The 22,079-nt window shown below is 42.5% G+C and overlaps 1 protein-coding gene across 2 annotated transcripts in view; it reads left to right on the top strand.

The window, feature by feature from the left end:
- LOC144668069 (protein TANC2-like) overlaps positions 1–22,079 on the top strand; it is a 923,845-nt gene that overhangs the window by 456,296 nt on the left and 445,470 nt on the right. For both annotated transcript variants that reach the window (XM_078529835.1, XM_078529836.1), the window contains one exon: positions 20,214–20,396. In XM_078529835.1, coding sequence (XP_078385961.1) covers positions 20,214–20,396 — 183 coding nt within the window. The remainder of the gene's footprint in view (positions 1–20,213; positions 20,397–22,079) is intronic.

The following is a 22,079-nucleotide window of genomic DNA, read 5'->3' on the forward strand; positions in this document are numbered from 1 at the left end:
GGTGTTAATGGTGGTGGTACAGGCTAAAGGAGGTGCTAATGGTGACATTAAGTGTAGAGAGCAGAATGTGATAATAGCCAGACCCCAGGGGAAGCACTCTGAAAAGAACAACATGAGTGAGTGATAGATGACCCTAGTGAGGGTGGGGTGAGGGGAGGAAACGGTGGTGGGAAAAAAGATCAAAAATAGGCTAAAAAGTGGAGATAAAAAAATGAATAAAACTGGAAATAAATTTTAAAAATAACAACAATACAAATAAGTGGAAAAAAAATAAATAAAAAATAAAAATGAATATTGAAAAAAGGGGATCAAAAAGGGGTGAGGATGGAGGAGAGAGCTCATGGTCTGAAGTCGTTGAATTCGATGTTAAGTCCAGAAGGCTGTAAAGAGCCTAATCAGAAGATGAGGCTCTGTTTCTCCTGTTTGCGTTGAGCTTCACTGGAACATTGCAGCAGGCCAAGGACGGACATGTGGGCATGAGAGCAGGGTGGTGTGTTGAAATGGCAAACGACAGGAGGGTCTGGGTCATGCTTGCGGAGAGACCAAAGGTGTTTTGCAAAGCGGTCACCCAGCCTGTGTTTGGTCTCTCCAGTGTAGAGGAAACCGCATTGGGAGCAGCGAATGCAGTAGACCATATTGAGGGAAGTGCAAGTGAAGCGCTGCTTCACTTGAAAGGAGTGTTTGGGCCCTTGGATGGTGAGGACGGGAGAAGTAAAGGGGCAGATTGCATGGAAAGGTGCTGGGGGAGGGGGTTGAGGTGTTGGGGGTGATGGAGGAGTGGACTAGGGTGTCCCGGAGGGAACGGTCCCTATGGAATGCTGACGGGGGTGAAGGGAAGATGTGTTTGGTGGTGGCATCATGCTGGAGTTGGCGGAAATGGCGGAGGATGATCCTTTGAATACGGAGACTGGTGGGGTGAAAAATGTGGACAAGGGGGACCCTATCATGGTTCTGGGAGGGAGAGGAAGGCTTGAGGGCAGAGGCATGGGAGATGGGTCGGGCACGGTTGAGGGCCCTGTCAACTACCGTGGGTGGGAAACCTCGGTTAAGGAAGAAGGAAGACATGTCAGAAGCACTGTTTTAGAAAGTGGCATCATTAGAACAGATGTGATGGAGGTGAAGGAACTGAGAGAGTGGGATGGAGTCCTTACAGGAAGCAGGATGTGAGGAGCTGTAGTCGAGGTAGCTGTGGGAGTCAGTAGTCTTGTAATGAATATTGGTGGACAGTCTATCACCAGAAATGGAGACAGAAAGGTCAAGGAAGGGAAGGGAAGTGTCTGAGATGGACCATGTGTAAGTAATGGATGTATGGAAATTGGAAGCAAAATTGATAAATTTTTCCAAGTCCAGATGAGAGCATGAAGCAGCGCCAAAACAGCCATCGATGTACCGAAGAAAGAGCTGTGGGAGGGGGCCTGAGTAGGCCTGGAACAAGGAATGTTCCATAAAGAGACAGGCATAATTGGGGCCCATGCAGGTACCCTTAGCCACATCTTTTATTTGAGGGAAGTGAGACAAGTTTAAGGAGAAATTGTTCAGTGAGAGAACAAGTTTAGCCAGACATAGGAAAGTGGCGGTGGATGGGGATTGTTCGGGCCTCTGTTCAAGGAAGAAGCGGAGAGCCCTCAGACCATCCCGGTGGGGGATGGAGGTGTAGAGGGATTGGATGTCCATGGTGAAGAGGAGGCGGTTGGGGCCAGAGATCTGGAAATTGTTGATATCGTGTAGGGCATCAGAGGAATCGCGGATGTAGGTGGAAAGAGACTGGACAAGGGGAGAGAGAACAGAGTCAAGATAGGAAGAAATGAGTTCCATGGGGCAGGAACAGGCTGACACGATCGGTCTACTGGGACAGTCCTGTTTGTGGATTTTGGGGAGGAGGTAGAAGCGGGCTGTCCAAGCTTGGGAGACTATGAGGTTGGAAGCTGTGGGGGGAAGATCTCCAGAGGAGATGAGGCCAGTGACAGTCCTGGAAACAATGGCTTGATGTTCGGTGGTGGGGGTCATAGTCCAGGGGGCGGTAGTAGGAAGTGTCTGAGAGTTGGCGCTCAGCCTCTGCGAGATAGAGGTCAGTACGCTAGACAACAACAATACCACCCTTGTTGGCAGGTTGGATAACAAAGTCAGGGTTGGACCTGAGAGAACGGAGTGCGGCAAGTTCAGAAGGAGACAGGTTAGAATGGGTGAGAGGAGCAGAGAAATTGAGACAACCGATGCGACGCCAACAGTTCTCAATGAAAAGATCTAGGGCAGGTGGAGGGAGAACACTGGAGGCGGATGAAAGGATCTGTTGAACGGGGGGAGGACTTCTGCCCAAAGAAGTGAGCATGGAGACGAAGGTGGCAGGAGAAGTGTTCAGCATCGTGCCGAGCCCGGAATTCATTGAGGTGAGGGCGTAAGGGTATGAAACTGAGTCCTTTGCTGAGTACTGAACGTTCAGCATCAGAGAGGGGAAGGCCAGGGGGTATGGTGAATACAAGGCAAGGGCTGGGATTAGCAGACGGGGTGAGGTCAGAGAGACGGGAAGGGGTGGAGGATCCTGAATGGGCGTTGGTATCGATAAGTTGTTGGAGCTTGCGTCCCTTAGCACCTGAAAGAAAGAGACAAAGTTTCTTGTTAAGGCATCGGATGAGACAAGAATAAAATGAAACTGGGGGCAAGGATAGCTTTGAGATAGGGTGAGTCAGTGCCTGGAGCGAGAGGTCGAATGTGTGCATATGGTGACGTATGGCACTGAATGTGGACCTCAGGATCCGGGGAGCGTTGTATGTCCCGGAGATACCTGTATCCTGGGCGGATGGGTAAGGCATCAGTCAGCCCGCCCACCCTTAGGTGTATTGAGGTCCTTAAATGGGCAGACTTAGGCCTAATTCTGTCTCTGCTTTCAAAATGCGGTAGGTGGTGAAAGGCGGAAGAAAGTGACCAGCCTGGTTTTTCACCATCTGAGGTACCTCTTTTGGGGGCTGCCCTGTGTGCATCAAGGACATCCCCCCAAAATTTTACCCCATTTTGTGCCTCCACCCCCACCTCACTCGCAGCCTCCAAAACCTTCCCTTCACTCCCTAGTGTCCCCAATCCCTTCCTACCCAAAAAGCCCTGATATATCTTGGCCAGCAATTCTCAAAGGCAGGACATCCGGCCCCTGAAGGGCGCAAGTCCCACTTTCACCTCGCTAACACCACTCCCTGCGTATTATTGCTGCAGGGTAGCCTTTTTAGGAGAAGAAATATGGCCCCTTGTAAAGTCCAGCCCACTGAAGCAGCTCATGCCCATATGCAGCAAGACCTGGACAACATTCAGGCTTGGGCTGAAAAGTGACAAATAACGATTGCGCCACACAAGTTCCAGGCAATTACCGGCTCCAACAAGAAAAATCTGACCACCTCCTCTTGACATTCAATGGCATTATCATCACTGAAACCCCCGCTATCAACATCCTGCGGTTTACCATTGACCAGAAACGTTACGTGACCAGCCATATAAATACTGTGGCTACAAAAGCAAGTCAAAGGCTGGGAATTCTGCACAGAATAACTTACTTCCTGACTCCCCAAAGCCTGTCCACTATCCGCAAGGAAGAAGTCAGGAATGTGGTGGATTGTTGTCCCGTTGCCTGGATGAGTGTGGCTCCAACAATACTCAAGAAGCTCAAAAGCATCCAGGACAAAGAAGCCCATGATCAACGCTCCCATCCACCACCATTCACTCCCTTCACCACCGACGCATGTTGGCAGCTGTGCTTACGATATACAAGAAGCACTACAGCAACTTAAAAAGCTCCTTTGACAACACATTCCGAACCTACAACCTCTACCACCTAAGGACAAGGGCAACAGGTGCATGGCAACATCACCACCTGCAAATTCCCTTGCAAGCCACATATCATCCTGACTTGGAATTATATCATCGTTCCTACAATGTTGCTGGATCAAAATTCTGGAAGTCCCTTCCTAACAGTTTAGGGATGGACAACACATGTTGGCCTGCCAGCAACGATCACATTCCATGAATGAATAAAACAAAGAGACTCAAGAAACTGCTACGACGTTGCTGAAGTGCAGGTTACAGTGAGGTGGGGAAGCAGCCGATGTGATGGACACACTTTTGGTTATCTCTGAGGTTGTGGTAAGTTATAAAGTTTCAAATGTATTTATTTAAGGTAGACAAGAAAGATCTATTACTATTAGCGGATAGTACATGGGGACAAAGAGTTAAGGTTTTAGGCAAGAGTTGCAGAGGGAATGCGAGGAACAACTTTTTTTTACACATCGAGTAACACACCTGGAACACACTGCCCATGAGGGTGATGGAATTGGAAGAAATCAATGATATCAAAAGGAAATTGGATGGGCTCTTAAAGGTAATAAATCTGCAAGCCTGTGAGGGTTGAGTGGGAGGGGTGGGACTTACTGGATTGCTCATGGAGAACTGACATGACTCGGCTGGGGTATTCCGTGCCCGCCAGCATCAGGTGTGTTCGGTGGTGTGATCGACAATATGGTGAGGAGGCCAAAAATCAGTTTCATGACATTGTGAAACCAGTTTGCAATTGTCCGCTCCGCCTGTTGATGGTGGGCCACGTTCTCCACCATCGGACGTCGGGACCTTCGTTGTAATATGTCAACATTTCATTATAAGGCCAGCCCGCTGGACTCATTCCCCCCCCCCACCCCCAACCATCCAAAGCTGGATCGTCCACCCACGTCGGTGGGGAAACACGCTGACGTGTTTCACAACAGCATATATAAAGTGTGCACTTGGAGAGCTGCACTTCACTCATGACTTCAAGGTTTGTTTTTCCCACATTGCTTCGTCAACACTCACAGTCATCAGCGCCAGGCTTCACAGCACCACGTCACTTTTAGGGGGCTCACGGGTAGGCCTCTACCTACCTGATCAGCCATATGTGGGAGGCTTTTCAACAGCTGCAGGGCAAGATGTTGCCCTTGGGGAAGGGGGAGAAGTGACCTCAGGAAAGGGAAGAGGCTGCAGGACGAGAACTGCCCTTGGGAAAGAGGGTATCCCTGGGGGTGGGGGGGCATGTTGATCTGTGTAAGTGGCCTCAAGATGATGAGGGCTGAGAAGGCAGTCTCCAGAGGAGATGAGGTCAGATGGACATGGTGATGGTTAATGTGTGTGAGAATGGGTGGTGATGTCCTTGAACTGGCAGTGAATGAGATGCCAGTGACTGTGTGATGGACTTGAGCATGAGAGTTTAGAGTGAGGAGATCTTTACCATACCTTGGCTGCACGGATGAGATCATTCATCCTCTATCCTCCGACCAATGGTGGAGAATGCGGCCCGCCATTAGTGGGTGGAGCAGATGATTGCAAACTGATTTCACAATGTCATGAAACTCATTTTTGGGCTTCTCGCCCTATTGTCACTCACGCCACTGAACACGCCTGATGCTGGCGGACACGGAAAACCCCGCCCATCGAGTCACGTCAGTTCTCCAGTAAGTCCCACTCCCCCACTCAACCCTCATAACCTGTTCTGTGCAACATTGGCACTGATCACCCACTGTTACTGCCTACCAAGCCGGAGTGGTAATGTAGCTGCCCCTCCTGCGGCCAGAGCAGAGGACATCACAGCAGACCTTCACAGCATCCAAAAGGCTCTCATTGGCTGCAGTCTTCTTGCCTTTCGGGGCCATGTCTTCTTTGTTGCACTCCGGGGCTGGAAGCACTGAGTGTGGCTGTACTTTAAATGTGATGCCTGGCGTGATGAAGCAGCGAGGTGACAGTGTGGCAGGCGAATTGGAGCCCACCCACCATGGAAATGGTGTGTTTCCTGGGAATGCATAAATAATTTGGTGGGTTTGGGATGATAGGCCGTGAAAACCCACCATTGTGGCAGCGGGTAAAATGACATTTTACCTGCCCGTTACCGTACTTAGTGCAAACCTGAGACGAATCCGCGCAATGGGTGGAAAGGCCTCCTTCTGTGCTGTAAACGACTCTGACGTCTTGTTCTTGAAGGAACGGAAAAGTGAAAATCAGAGTATCTGGTGTAATGCCAAAGTGGGGCATCAGATCCCACAAGCCTGCTTTAATAGCCGATGGTGTTGGTCCTTGAGGCAGCATAATAGATGTCCATCCAGTATGAAACTGACAGGACAGTTACCAACAGGATCCAGCAGTGGAAGTATATTTAATTATAGCATCCTCCTATAGGAATAACCCTCCCACCTGCTTGAACAGAAGGGGAAGAGGAGCAAGGAAATAAAATAGCTTAGAGAGCTGAAGTGCGAACGGTGAATGAGATAAAGTGAAGTTCCTAAGTACAGTTATAGAGTGCGACAGAGGGAAGGGATAGAGATCTTTCTAAAAGAGCAAGTCGAGCAACCACCCAGGGCAGTAGAACATCCTAGTGACACTTAACAGTCTATCTGAACGACAGTAATAGCACTACCTGGGTGATCCAAGAGGATCTACACTTGGCTCCAAACATAACTTGGTATTACATGTATATAAAATATATATATTTGATATGTGTATATAAAATTGGAGCAATGACTGCATCATCTCTAAGTGTTATAAGAATGCCCTTTTTAACTGTCATTGCAAGGGATTACACAAATATTGCACTCCTGGCCACAATCCAGTAAAAAGTAAACTCAGACAATTAACATTACGTAAGGATATGTATAATATAAACAAACCAAATGAATGACATTTCAGGGAACCATTTGTCATGTACTGGGTTATTTCAGCCTTTGCAGCATATGGTGACATCTTTCATTGAGTCAGTTATTATTATGGTACAGTGCAATCTATGGTTTACTCTTGCTCTCATTTGTTTAAACAAATTCTTTTGACCTTTCTCCTAGTCTGCTTGGCTGTTTTTCCTTTGATTTCCTGTTGCGTCAGTTTCTGGTTTTCTCAAATGTATGCTTCTTGAGCTAGAAAATAATGAGTAAAATGCCTACAATTTTAAATTATGAAAATAGCCATAGCAACAGGTTATGCTTATTTTATAGTGTAATTTTACAATAGCCTCAGAACTGCAGTGTTGTTATTATGTGACTGAACTCTTGCTCCTGTCACATTTTATTATAAGCATGCAGAGTGTTTTTTTTCCCTGAACCCAGAAAGTCAGGAATTGCATTATCTTATGTGGAGGTGAATTGGAATTTTTTTATGTTAACTCTTCATGTAGCTCAAATTTCAACATGCAAATACTATTGCACAATGTTCAAATAAAGTCTTGATTTCTGCACGTTTTCAGTGTTGAATAATTCAAACCAGATTTAGAAAAATGTTTGAAATCAAAGAGTATTGTTTAATTTTTTCTGTAACTAAGCTTGAAAAACAAATTTTGTTATATTTATATGCATGCATTAGAGATTGGGGTAATTATATGTTTACAGCTGTGCAGTAGTCACTACAATATTTGAAGCCAGGGTTATAAACCTTCCCCATATATAGTCAAATCTTGATTAAATTAAGTCAAGCATACCAGTGAAAGAATTGCTCTATAATTATATACTACACAACGAAGGAATTGATACAGTATTTATCATGATAAAACATTAAAACACTCTTACATAAATGGAATTATAGGATTATAAAATGGTTACAACACAGAAGGAGATTGTTCAGCCCGTCAGGTCCATGCAAGTTTGCTGCAAGAGCAGTTTAGCTAGTCCCACTCTTAGTAATTTCCCTGTAGCCCTGTAAATTTTTTCTCTGCAAGTACTTATCCAATTCCCTTTTGAAGGCCTTGTTTCATTTTGCTTCCACCACCCTGTCGGGCATTGCGTTCCAGATCGTAACAAATTGCTGCATAAAAGAAGCCGTTGGTTGCCTTTGGTTCTTCTGCCAATCATTTTAAATCTGTATCTTTTGGTTCTCAACAATAGACATCTGCCAATGGGGACAGTTTCTCTCAGTCTACTCTATCTAGACCACACATGACCTTGAAGACAGCTATGAAATTTTCTCTTAACATTCCCTTCTTTAAGGAGAATAACCCAATTTTTTTCACAAAGGAGATAAAGTATTGCAAGAGATTATTACCATTTCCTTCAAACTTTTCAAGTAAGTGTATAGAACTTATAGAACATTAATAGAAATCAATATAAATATCTGATTTCTAATTAAGATAATTGCAGCAGCATCTGAATTTCTTGGCAGATGAGGTAGAAATGGTAAATTTACTGCAATGAGTAACATTTATATAGAGTATATTACAATGTCCATGTGGAGACAAAGTCCCGACTTGACACTGATGAGACTGTGGAGCAGAGCAGGCTAAAAGGTAATTTAAATGAGGGTTTTTTTTTAATTCCCAAGAGTTTTAATAGAATGAGTAGGGAAAGAGTATTGCTGCTAGTTTGAGAGTTGCTTCCTTGTCAATTTAAAATTATTACAACAGAGTGATGAGAGAGGTTGGGAAAAATTTCTTGATGCAACATATTTAGTGCAGCATGGAATGACTTGGAACAGGGAATTGTTGATTCAGCGACATTGCATCTTGAATATCAGAGGATGATCCAGGTTGTGGCAAGTGACAGGGCTGTGAAAGTTTGGGGTATTCTAGCAGAGCGCAAGCACAGGCCTTGTGGATCTCATTGCCTCCTCCTGTATTATAAAGTTCTTGGTTCTGCTTCAAATATGTTTCAACCATTGGACTGAGAATGTGCAATCTGGAGAATTCCAGATCATAACTACTTGCTGTGCAAAAATGTTCTTCCTCATGTCACCTGTGGTTATTTTTGCCAAACACCTTAAATTTGCATCTTCTGTTTCTTGGCGCTATACATCTGTCAATGGGAACAGTTTCTCATTTTCTACCTGGACTTCTCATGATTTTGAAAACATTGCGCCAAAGATAGTGAGTGATTTGAGAGGAAACTTGATCGCTACAAATATGACTTTGGTGGATGTCTGGCAACTTATTTAGAATTATACATTGTCAGTCTAAAGCTTTATACATGTCCAAGGCAGTAACCAGATGGGTGTGTAACTTGAGTAAGATCAGCAGTGGACTGTGTTGTAGTATACCTTTAAAGGATAGCAGCATGACATCACTAGAAGGGAAGTATGTCATGTGATCCAGTCTTCGTTTCACTTTTGCTTCAGAACAGAGCACACACACACTCTGTTGCTGATGTTTTCAAACTTTCTACCTTTGTATAAACATTCTCATGTGCCTAGTCTAAATAAATGAACCCACAACATGTATACTCAATCCCTTATGAGTGATTGGTGCCCACATCACTCCAACAGCATGACAGAATGGCCACGTTGAAAGCCATATAGATGATCATGGATTGGAACAGGTTATTTGAGTTTACTGATGACTTGAGAATTAACAATAGCTCTTATTACTTGCATGGTATTTTTCAGTTTATTTGTATGTTCTCCCAATATCCTTTCTACTTAAAGTTACAGAGTACTATTGTATTACTGAGGAAATTCCTTTAGATTACATGTCCAGACAAAATAAAGTCAATTTGTCCTTAATAGAAATGGCAGTCTGAGACACAAGACTGACTAAGGTGATCCTTGCAGCATTGTTCTTAAACCAATTCGATATGGAGATAACTGTAGCTTTCCTTCATGAGTCCAGTAACTCAGTTAACACTTTCCTCATTACCTATTTCTCACACCCCACTTTAATGGCAAAGCAGCTTGGCGCAATGAACTATTTTAGAGATGATTTCTGAGATTGTGTGCTAAGTCCTTAAGATGAGCATAATAACCCAGACTTCCTGTATAAACAGATATCTTCAAATTATTTTCCATAAATTAGGATACTTGGGGCCTGATTATACCAGTCAATATAATTGCATAGAGCAGAAAAACGAAATAGAATAACTAAAAATAAAGAATTATAAGTTTTCAGGTTTACATCAATTCAGTGGAAGTTAGTGCAAAATAATTTTCTTGGAGTAGCGTTCTGATGCAAGTCATGGTTGCTTCATGCCAATTAAATTAAACAATATAAGTTTAGCTGTCACATTTCAAAAGTCATTGAATATTCAAGAAAATTAATTTGCACACAGCACGGAATGCTTTTTGACCTTACTGTTTTCAGAATATTATGAAATGTATTTCTTCAACAAAAAATAAAATTGTGCAGTTTTCATGAAGTTAATTCCATGATAATCTTTTGCTGCAAATATCTACTAGCTTTTGAGCTGAAAATGTCTGCTACAATTGTCTACTGTAATTGATTTTCTTGTCTATTTTCTATCTGTGTCTTCTAAAGGCACAGCTCTGCATGCATCAGCAGCCTCTTCATGTGTGAGTCTAGGTGCTGAGTATCAGTGGACTTTCTGACCATAAAGATATAACAGCTGAACCCATTCATATCCTCATCTGATTCTGAGAATGTTCCAAGAGAGGGCCACTGGATAGCAGTTAGCAGGAATGTGCACCCTGACAATCTGCTTTCTCCTGTCTAGCCTGGGAGGATTCAGGAAAGATGTTGAACCCAAATTGCTGCTCCAGCTGACATCAGCTAATTCAGAACTGACTCAGTATTGAAACTGCAGCCTATTGTGCATTGTTAATGACATTTAAAGGTAACCTGCATCTCTTGAAGATGCAGGCAACTCTCTCTCAAGATTGTTGATAATGGGAGGCACAAGAAAAGCTGGAAGGCCACTCCTTTGAAGTATTGGAAGTATTGTCAGAGTACATTGACATGAGGATTCCGTCCACCGGACTCAACGCCGGTGTGAAGGCATGTTGCCCAGCACAAGTAGACAAAGATGACCAGTGCCAGAAACATTGTGCACAGGACAAGGCTTCAATGCAGGAAGAGTTAATTACAATACGAGGACAGCTAAGTTAAGGTAAGATTTCTAACTCTTATCTCATTGTTTTGTGCTTAGCCTTTGGTTTCATGTAGCTCCAGCATTCACTACCCTTTCCTCCACTGATTACCAGCACTCTCCTCCAATCACCGCAGCATATTTTACTTCAGCTCCCTCTTGTTTCGACTAACACTCTGCACTTTTTGCTGTCCACATTATTACTTCCCTCACCACCTCTTACCATTCCACATAGCTGTGTCAGCCATGATTCAGTTGGTTGTACTCTCGCGTCTGAGTCACAAAGCTGTGGGTTCAAATCACACTCTGGGACTTGAGCACAAACATCAAGACTGATACCCCAATGCTGTGCTGAAGTTGTGCTGAACTGTTGGGTGTACCATCTATTGGATGAGGCGATAGCTGAGGCCCTGTCTGACCCCTCATGTGCGTGTAATGTTACTATGTAAAGAAGAGCATGAGTTTTACTAGGTTTTCTGGCCAATATTTATACCTCAAGCAACATCACAAAATAGACTATCATATGATGTATTTTGGGGCATGTTGTGCACAAATTGGCTGCTTTTACAGCAACTGTACAATAATGGTGGTCGGGAAAAGTGCTATATACATGCAAGTTTTCTTTCTCTTCCATCTTTTATGCATTAACAACATTATTTTATCCTGAAATGCACATCCTCAAAATTTCTACCTACTCCGACATTGACACACTTCCTCCCTCCAGGGACAGCTTGCATGGAATAACTGAGAAAAGGCAAAACAGGAGGGCTTCCCACTTGACAGACAAGTTATGGACATAGAGGACAGGGGCACATGTCAGGAATGTGAAGTCTGGGGGATAATTCTTGTACATTTTAAACTATCTTTCCCTTGACAAATTATTACTTTACAACTCTAATCCTTGCTCCTTTTTTGCCATTTCAGATACAGAAGGTTGAACAGAAGAAGAGGGCAGCACTGCAGAAGAGGAAGCATTGCTTGACTGTACACTTACAAACACTGGCACTCATAGTTCAGAGTTTGGAAATTAGGCTAAAGGGGTCTGCACATGGAGTTTTACCCAGCACTCATGAGCAGGAACAAGAGTGACACAAGGCACAGATGGTGGAACCGCCATATTGAAGAAGTCTGATCGCAATCTATATGAACCTTCAAAGAGATGCATTCTAATTTTACACTGAAAACCATAGAATTGAAGTCCTAAATCTCAAAAATAAGCACACGTGGGAACTCCTTGTTCTACTTCCTTTGTGCCAGCAAGATTATATAGCTTTTCAAAAGTGTCTGTGAAAAGGAAAATTTGGTTCAGGATCTCTGTTTGTACCCAGAGTTTAATAAGCACTGTCTGACTCAGTCACTTCATGTAAGCTGAAGAGTACCGTTCAGCCATTAAATGAAATGTAATATATTACAGACCATGGTCTGAACTCCCCTCAGTGCTATTATGGGCTGATGGGACACCAAAATAAGTTATAAATAACTAAGTAAAGTTTGTTAATAGTTATCGCCTATACTCTGCATTACAACGTGGCTACGTTTCACAGAATCACAGAATTTTTAAGGCACAGAAGGAGGCCATTTGATCTGTTGTATCTGCACCGGCTCTCCAAAATGAGCAATTCACCAAGTGCCACTCCACCGCCTTTTCCATGTAGCTCTGCACAACTTTCCTTTTCAGGTGACAGCCCCAATCCCCTTCTGTGTGCTTCAATTGAATCTGGCTCCACTACACCCTCAGGCATTGCATTTCAGACCCCAACCCCTCGGGGGCTCACAGACAGACATAGCTTCAGTTCAGTTTTAAAATTTACGAAATAGTAATGAGGATATCTATATATATTTTAAAATATACAGGACGAGGTCTTAATCCCTCACAACTGAAGTTCCTCATCCCTGGAACCATTCTCGTGAATCTTTTGTGCACTGCCTCCAATGCCTTCACATCTTTCCTAAAGTGCGATGCCCAGAACTGTATAAAATACTCCAGCTGAGGCCAAACTAGTGTCTTATACAAGTTTAATATAACCTTGCTCTTGTATTCTTTGCCCCTATTAATAAAGCCCAGGATACTTTGTGCTTTATTATCATTGCTGTCAATCTGTCCTGCCACCTTCAGTGACTTATGCAGATATACACCCAGGTCTTTTTGCTCCTTCAGAGTTGTATGCTTTATTTTATATTGTCGCTTCATGTTTTTCCTACCAAAATTACTCACTTTACACCTCTCCATGTTGAACTTTATTTGCCATTTGTCCACCCATTCCACCTACTTGGCTATATCCCTTTGAGGTTCTACACTAACCTCCTCACAGTTCACAATGTTTCCAAGTTTCCTATATCCGCAAATTTTGAAATTATGGCCTGTATATCAAGGTCTAGGTGATCAATATATATCAGGAAGAACAAGGGTCCCAACACTGACCCTTGGGGAACTCCATTACAAATCTTCCTCCATCTCGAAAAATATCCATTAACCACTACTCTCTGTTCCCTGTCACTCAGCCAATTTCGTATCCATGTTGCTACTTTCACTTTTATTCCATGAGCTATAATTTGCTCACAAGTCTGTTGCGTGGCATTGTATCAAATGCCTTTTGGAAGTCTATGTATACCACATCAACAGCATTGCCCTCATCAACCCTCTCTGTTACCTCTTCAACAATCTCCAGCAAATTAGTTAAACATGATTTTCCCTCAATAAATCTATTTTCCCGCAAGTTTCTTTTTTAACTTATTCTTCCACGGGGTGTGGGCATCACTGGTAGACCAGCATTTATTGCCCATCTTTAATTGCCTTTTAGAAGTTGGTGGTGAGCTGCCTTCATGAACTACTACCCATTGCTGCCACTGTATGTTGGTGGTGGAGGATGGGGTGTCGATCAAGCAGGCTACGATGTCCTGGATGATGTCGAGCTTCTTGAGTTTTGTTGGAGCTGCATTCATCCAAGCAACTGGAGAATATTCCATCACGCTTCTGACTTGTTCATTGCATATGGTGGACAGGCTCTGGGGAGCTGGGAGACCAGTTACTTGTCCCAGGATCCTCAGCCTCTGACCTGCTCTTGTAGCCTTACTATTTATATGGCTGGTCCAGTTCCTTTTCTGGTGAATGGTAACCCCCCAGGATGTTGATATTCCGGCGGGGTGGGGGGTGGGGGGGTGGTGTTCAGTGGTGGCGATGCCATTGAATGTCAAGGAGAGATGGTTAGATTCTTTCTTGTTGGAGATAGTCATTGCCTAGTACTTGTATGCGAAAATGTTACTTGCCCTTTATCAGTCCAAACCAGAATGATGTCCAGGCCTTTCTGCATATGGGTACGGACTGTTTCAGCATTCAAGGAGTCATAAATAGTGCTGAACATTTTGCAATCATGAGTGAACATCCCCACTTCTGACCTTATGTTGGAGGGAAGGGCATTGATGAAGCAGCTGAAGATGGTTGAGCCACATTTAGTTAACCCACATTTGTCCATGTGACTATTAATTTTGTCCTGAATTATTGTTTCTAGAAGTTTTCCCACAGCAGAAGTTAGACTGACTGCCCTGTAGTTGCTGGGCCTATCTTTCCACCCTTTGCTGAACAATAATGTAACATTTGCAATTCTCCAGCCTTCTGGAACCACCCCATATCCAAGGAAAACTGGGAAATTATGGCTAGTGCCTGTGCAATTTCCATTCTCATTTCTTTCCTTATGCTTCGATGCAGTCCTGGTGCTTTATCAACTTTAAGTATAGAAAGCCAAACTAATACTTCCTCCTTGTTTTAAATTCTTCTAGTATTAATTATCTCCTCTTTCACTGTGGCCTAGGTAGGATCTTCTTTCTTGGTAAAGACAGATGTGAAGTATTCATTTAATAGCATAGTTATCCCCCCCCCGCCCCCCCGTCTCATGTGTAAATACCCCTTTTGGTCACTAATTGGCTCTATCCCTCTTTTTACCACCGGTTTACTATTTATATGCCCATAGAACACTTTGGGATTCCCTTTTATGTTTGTTGCCAGTCTCTTTTCATTCTCTCTCTTTGTTTCTCCTATTTGCTTTTTCACTTCTCCTCTGAACTTTCTATATTCTATAACCTGGTTCTCCATTGTATTATCTACCTGACGTCTGTCATAAACATATTTTTTCTTCTTCATCTTAATCTCTATCAATATTCATGGAGCTCTGCATTTGTTTACCCTACCTTTCTCTTTCGAGAGATTACACTTGGATTATGCCCAGACTATCTCCTCTTTGCGGATAGCTCATTGTTGAGCTATAGTTTCTCCTGACATTAGTTTCAAAAGTACTTCATTGGCTATTATACATTTTTGGACTCCCTGACATCATAAAGATATTGTATAAGTTCAGGCTTGTTTAGTTCATTCAGCTATATAGCAATTGGATTTTATAATTACAATAGTGGTACAACGTGTTATACAGTTCAGCATTGCAATTGTATAGTCTAAGTGGAATTCAATTTAATATATATATTATGTGGGTATGCAATGTGGAGACATTTAGCAAGTATTCTTGATTATTTGACTTATTTTCAGTAACATGGATAAAAGAAAAAAAACATAAAACCATTTCGATTTGATATTAGATCAGCTCTACATGGAAACAGCTGTTTCCTTTCAGGGAGCTGATTCCACCTTTGGGATTCCTCCTTGTCCAATCAGTAATATTTTCTCCTGGTCCTTGGTCATCTTTCACTTTCCTCAGACTAACATCTTGCACATATTTAATTATTATTACATTTGTTCTGTGAACTTGTGCTACTGAGTTAAGTATTGAATTACTCAATTTCAAGCCTGTGGTCAGTTAGTTCAATTGGCTAGATGGCTAGAGTGTAGTGCAGTCCCTGTCCCGGCTTTGGTAACTGATGAAGGCCTGCCTCCTTGCCTTGCCTCGCCTCACGCTTGCAGTGGAGTGGTGTCCCTCGAGCTATATCCAATTGCCTATCTTTAATGGAGGGAGATGCCTCCTGTGCTTTGTGTACTATGTTTAATTACAATTTATTTAGTTACAATTATTATGTCCACATTATTCTTTATTACTTAGAGTTGAGAGTGTGACTAATGAGCCAAGGTTAAGTGACAGCACTCCCGATTCTGTATCAGAAAATTGCTGCAGAGACTTTGGGCAGAATTTTCTGCCTGTCGGGTGGGCTGAGCGGGCGTGGGCGCAGGTGGGCACGGACCCAATCGGCGCCACCATTTTACATGGGCAGGCCAATTAAGACCCGTCCAGCATGATGTGCGCCCGGAAACGTTGTGCGCTCCCTGTGCAGGCGGAAGGGGTGGGGGTAGGTGGTTGCCTGAGTCGGGAGTGCACTCTTTCACACAAAAGAGATTAGTTTTAAGTCCAAAATATTTAATAAAGTGGCAAGAAATTTTTTATGACATGTACCCTCATGTGAAACTGTCACATGAGCTGGGACATGTGCATTAATTTCAATAAAAATTTTTGTCAAAATTTAAAATCATTCATGAAACCTCATCTCACCCACGGATGAGGTTCCATGAAAAATGCGAAGGCCGCATTTGTTAATCACTTTAATTGAGAGTTAATGGCCTTAAAAGGCCTTTGCCAGTTCGGCGAGCACGCAGCTGACTCGGGTGTGTGCCCGCCGAACTGAAAGTCTGAATGACGTGCCGTGATGTCGCGACGCAAGCCCAACGTCACCATGTGTCATTTTACACGTTGGCGAGCGGGCCCTACCCCCGCTCGCCAAGCCTAAGATACCCTTTGAGTATGTAATCTTAGCTGACATTTTGGTGTAGTACTAGCATTGTCAGCGATGCCATCTTTCAGATGACACAAAACTTTTCTACTCTCTCAGTTGAATTTAAACGGCACTAATATTGCAAGAACAAGGAAGTTCTGATACCCTGACCTTCCTTCAACAAGATGATTTGGTCATTACTCTCAGTCCTGTTTATGGGACCTTGCTGAATGGATTTGGCTGTCAGTTTCCCTACCTTACAACAGTGATTATATTTCAAAACTATTTCATTAGCTGTGAAACGCTTTGGGCTTGTAAATATTGATATATTAAAGCAGCCTTCCATGAATCTATCAAATGGTTCAAGACTACCTATATGATTAGTAACGTAAAGAGCTGATACAACCTCATTCTAACGAGTCATGTGGATGAGTCAATTTTCCCTGGGATACAGGTGTGAACTTCTGACATTGAACCTATTAGCCACTTTATGGCAGTATTATTTGTTTCATTTGGATTCTTGGTTCTGACTGAACCCACTTTATGCACAAGTGACAATTAAGTGACAATTTTGCCCTCACTGACACTTTGTTCACCTCATTGACAGCTGCCCACAAAGTTTTTGTTGGTTTTAGAGCAAAGGCTCCCTTTAATCAGGTATCTGATTCAGCGTGGCACCCTCTACAGGGTGCCTGTGAGCAGGTCAAGAAACTGGGAGGCTCAGCCAATTGGGTTGAAGAATCCTCATGGAGACATGTAGAATTTAAACCAGCAAGTGTGAAGCAGAAAATATGAATGAGATTTAATTCACATGAAAGCGGAATGAAGATTGGTGGGAAAAAAGATGGGATTATGAGAGAGAGAAAAGAGATTCTTACACTTTAACTTCTGAAGGAATGAGACTCCATGCTTAGTTAAATTTTCCAGGTCCAAATCATTAATAATTATCAATTATCACACCATTAAAAATTCATTTATCCCTGAATGCACTAGCCCTAACTTTTACAGTATTTTCAATGTGGAACTAGTGGGCAAGTACCCAATGTTCACACCAATGCATGCCTTTCAATGACAAGCCTATTGACTAAGATTTCTCCAGCGCACCCTGTGGATGAGTGGGCTATCTCTCTCATTTTGCATTTAACTGCGCATGTGCGGATGTCAGAATTTGCTGTTTGGTCGATCTACTTCATAATAACAGTGAACCCTGTTAGCCTCACCGTTAATAAAATGAAATCAGGGCGGACATCTGAGCTGGCTCCTCCTTTCTTGATTACATATGAACTAGGAGCAGGAGTAGGTCACTCGTCCCTTCAAGCCTGCTCCGCCATTCAATAAGATCATAGCTGATCTGACTGTAACCTCCCGCCTACCTCAATAATCTTTCACCCCCTTGTTAATCAAGAATCTATCTAGCTCTGCCTTAAAAATATTCAAAGACCTTGCTTCCACTGCCTTTTGAGGAGGAGAAACTTGCGTCCCTCAGAGAAAAATATTTGCCCTCATCTCGATCTTAAATGAGCGACCCCTTAATTTTTTAAACCATGACCCCTAGTTCTAGATTCTCCCACAAGAGGAAGCATCCTCTCCACATCCACTCTGTCAAAACCCCTCAGGATCTTAAAGGTTTTGATCAAGTCTCTTCTTACTCTTCTACACTCCAGTGGATACAAGACTAACCTGCCCAACCTTTCCTCATAAGACACCCACCATTCCCAGTATTAGTCTAGTAAACCTTCTCTAAACTGATTCTAATGCATTTGCATCTTTCCTTAAATAAGGAGACCAGTACTGTACACAGTACTCCCGATGTGGTATCACCAGTGCCCTGTACAACTGAAGCATAACCTCCTTACTTTTGTATTCAACTCCTCTCACAATAAACAATAATGTTCTGTTAACTTTCCTAATTACTTGCTGTACCTGCATACTAGCCTTTTTGTGATTCATGCACTAGGACACCCAGATCCCTCTGAATCTCTTGAGCCTTGCAATCTCTCGCCATTTAGATAATATGCTTTTTTATTCTTCCTGCTAAAATGGACAATTTCACATTTGCCTACATTATACTTCACTGGCCAAGTCTTTGCGCACTCACTTACCCTATCTATGTCACTTTGTAGCTTCCCTACGTCCTCTTCACAACTTACTTTCCTAACTATCTTTGTGTTGTCAGCAAATTTAGCAACTATACCAAATGCCCTTCATCCAAATCATTTATATGAATTGTAAAAAGTTGAGGCCCCATTAAGTGGCACTATTAGCTCTGCTTGATTGGCTGGCATAGCCACAATCTAGCTTCTAGCCACTCACATTTTATTTTCTAAGGTGTCTTATACTGGGAAGCAGCTGCGTGGTGAAACAGAAGAAATAAAAGCCTTCCTCTAATTAACACAAAGATTAAAGAAAACTTTCTACTTCTACCAAGAGCACGAAAGCCTCTGTCCCATGTGACATAAGGGCTTGACCCTTTTTCTGTTAATCATCCCAATAAGTCAGTTTTGAAGCATGGAATTGCAAACAGGTCAGCTCCACTTTTACAAGTAAACCGCCCCACCACATCTCCCCTCCCCCCCCCCGGCCCCTTACTTTTTAACAAAAGGATCCACACAAATGTGAGGGGTCATGACCTGTTTACGACTCACAAAATGCTTCATTTCTGGATCTGAATCAGGGCTAATGACTTTACAACTTAATTGCTTAAAAGCTTGTATTCATCGTTTACTTCCCACAGCACTCGGTTTTAAGGTTTCATTCTTCCATGGAAAATCTGTATAACCCCCTCAATTGCTTGAGGACAGGCAGACATGACCCTTCGTTCCAGAACTGGAACGTGAGGAGCAGCTCAAATTGTGACTGTGCCCATCCAAGTCAGACCGTTACCCATATACTTCTGCCCTGGGAGATCCATTCCTAGTGACCTCACAACCATTAACACTGCAGCTGAAACCATTGAATGGATTGTTAACCTCAACGTTGAATTATAACTGTTTTCCCAACCATGTCAATTTAAAAAATATTCAGTACAACAGCCAAACTCGAATGTGTTTGGGTATTCTCAGGAAGTTTACAGTGTTACAAATCTCGAAGACAAACTGTTTCTCCAGGCAGTTTTACAGCGTGCTGCTTCTGCACCTCTCTTGTTTCTCTCCCCCAATTACATAGATTACTTTAGCAGCCTCAGACTTATATTCTCTGTTCCTCTTCACATAGTTTAACTTCTAGGGCAAAATTCCCATTTAAATGTCCCAATATTAAAAAAACTTCAGTGATTCCTATTATTGGAGCTCACATCTGCCCAAATGTCTGTCTCTGGAAACTCATTAGAGGCTAGCAGTTTTGTTAGGTTTATTTATTATTTGATATTTTAAAATTTAAAGAGTATTTGTTTTCTCTTAACAGCTTTTATTTCCCCAGCATCTGCTTTCATGGGTTCTTAATCAGAAGTTTAGGCATTACATGTTGTTATTGGACTTATCCCCAAGATGTGGCAATTGTTTTATTGTCTGTGTCATCCTACCCTGGATAGACAAAATCGTTTGATTAAGTTTGTATCCACATCCACAAGTTTGACAGGGGAGAATTTGTAGAGAAATTAACCCCGGAGTGGCAGGTTCACTCTGGTTCTCTTGACAACTGTTTATGTCTACATCAGCCTACAATTGTCCTATGACATCTTAATTTGCTAGCTAAATCTTCACACTTTTTTTCAACAAGGTGTGTCCAATACGGAGAACGATTGTGCTTTTGAACCGGATTACGCTGTGCCGTCCCTCCCAGTTTCTGAAGGAATGCAACACATAAGGATAATGGAAGGAATGTCCCGCTCTCTCCCCTCCTCCCCTCTGCTGACACACCAATCCATCAGTGTCCGCCTTCAACCTGTGAAAAAAATAACAGGTAAGATGTTAAATTGTTCATTAATGCAATGTAACAAGGTAACAACACACAATTTGCATCTCTAAAGTTGTGTCATATAAGAGCTGGGTTTTTTGCGCACTGTATCCATTTAAGAGTGCCATGTTTATTACATGGCAAGTAGTTTTGGAATTTGCACTTTAATTAATGTCCATATTTCTATTGCTACAGCATCGGTACCGCTCAATTCATACGAGCAACAATTTTCCAAGACAACAGCCAAGAGATTAATACCTACCACCTTACATGACTGATCACTACTGTCCTGAAGTGTTTCTTTTTCCTTCTACCTACATTAGCACCAGTTTGGCAATTTGCCAAAAAATCTAGTCAAAAACATTTGCATAAGCAAAAAGAAAAAAAGGCTTGCAATTATACAGTGCCTTTCATAACCACTGGGTGTCCCAAAGCACTTTATAGCCAATGAAGTATTTTACTGAAGTGTAGGTACACTGCAAGGTATTATTCTGTTGTAGTGTAAGAAAGACATTAAATAGCTTGTAATGAACCAGTATGCTCTCCTTCTTGAAGTAATCAGAGCTTTGGTCCAGGCCTTGAAGGGAGGCCTGAGTTAGGTCCAATCCAGTTCATATACCTGATGGAATCTGAAACACTTTACAATGCTGGTTTCTAACACTGAAGTCATAAAATTTAGCATGTGAATATGATGTGTTTTCCTCATAAAAGGACTGTGAATATAACAATATAATGGTAGCTCAGTGCTCAAGTGCTGATTCAAATTTCAGGCTGTTTGTCACCCATTTGAGATATGTTTCTGTTATCAGCTGTGCAGTTTGATGAAGTATTCAAGTCAAGTGAGTATTTTGAGGCACTAACTCAACACATGTGTAATTACTTGGGCAAGAAGAACTGATTAGAGAATCTGCATGGAGTTCTTAAAGACTAGACCATGTCTGACTAACCTAGTTTAATTTTTTTGAGGAGGTCACTAGCATGCCAGGAGGGAAATGTCTATTTATGTTGTACATATGGACTTCTGTTGCATTTATCCAAGTTCCACAGGAGAGGTTATTAGGAAAAATGAAAAGCCCAGAATTAGAGGTAGCTTTGTACAGGGCGTAATTTGTTGGGAGATAGGAGACCGAATAGGGATTAAGGGAATAATCCCTGACTAGTGGGATGTTTGAAGTGATGTTCTCCAGGGAGCTGTATTGGGGCCTCAGCTTTTCATTATATAGGTTAATGTCATGCATGAAGGAAGAGAGTTGTATATATAAGTTAGCAGATGTCACTAAGTTGGGAAACAAAGTAAATAGTATAGACGGAAGAAGGATGTTACGACAAGAAACAGATAAGTTAAGTGAGTTTGCAAAACTGTGGCCATGTGGATAAATGTGAGGCCTAAGAAATACAAATCAGAATATTTTCTTAAAGGTGAGAGATTTGGAGCTGTGGTAGAAGCAAAGGGGCTTGGGGGTGCCAGTGTGCACAGATCACAAATTGCTACTGCACAGGCAACAAGAGTACTCAAAGTCGCTAATAAGATTAAGACAGGTTGCTTAAACTTGGCTTGTAATCCTTTAAATTGAGAAGGTTAGTAGGTGATCTAATTGATATCTTGGTAGATATAGAGAAACAATTTCCACTGGTGGGACACATTAAAATTAGAGCTAGGCCAGTTCTGAGTGAAATCAGGAAACACTT

The sequence above is a fragment of the Cetorhinus maximus genome, chromosome 25 (genome assembly GCF_964194155.1).
Source record: "Cetorhinus maximus chromosome 25, sCetMax3.hap1.1, whole genome shotgun sequence".
Lineage (NCBI taxonomy): Eukaryota > Metazoa > Chordata > Chondrichthyes > Lamniformes > Cetorhinidae > Cetorhinus > Cetorhinus maximus.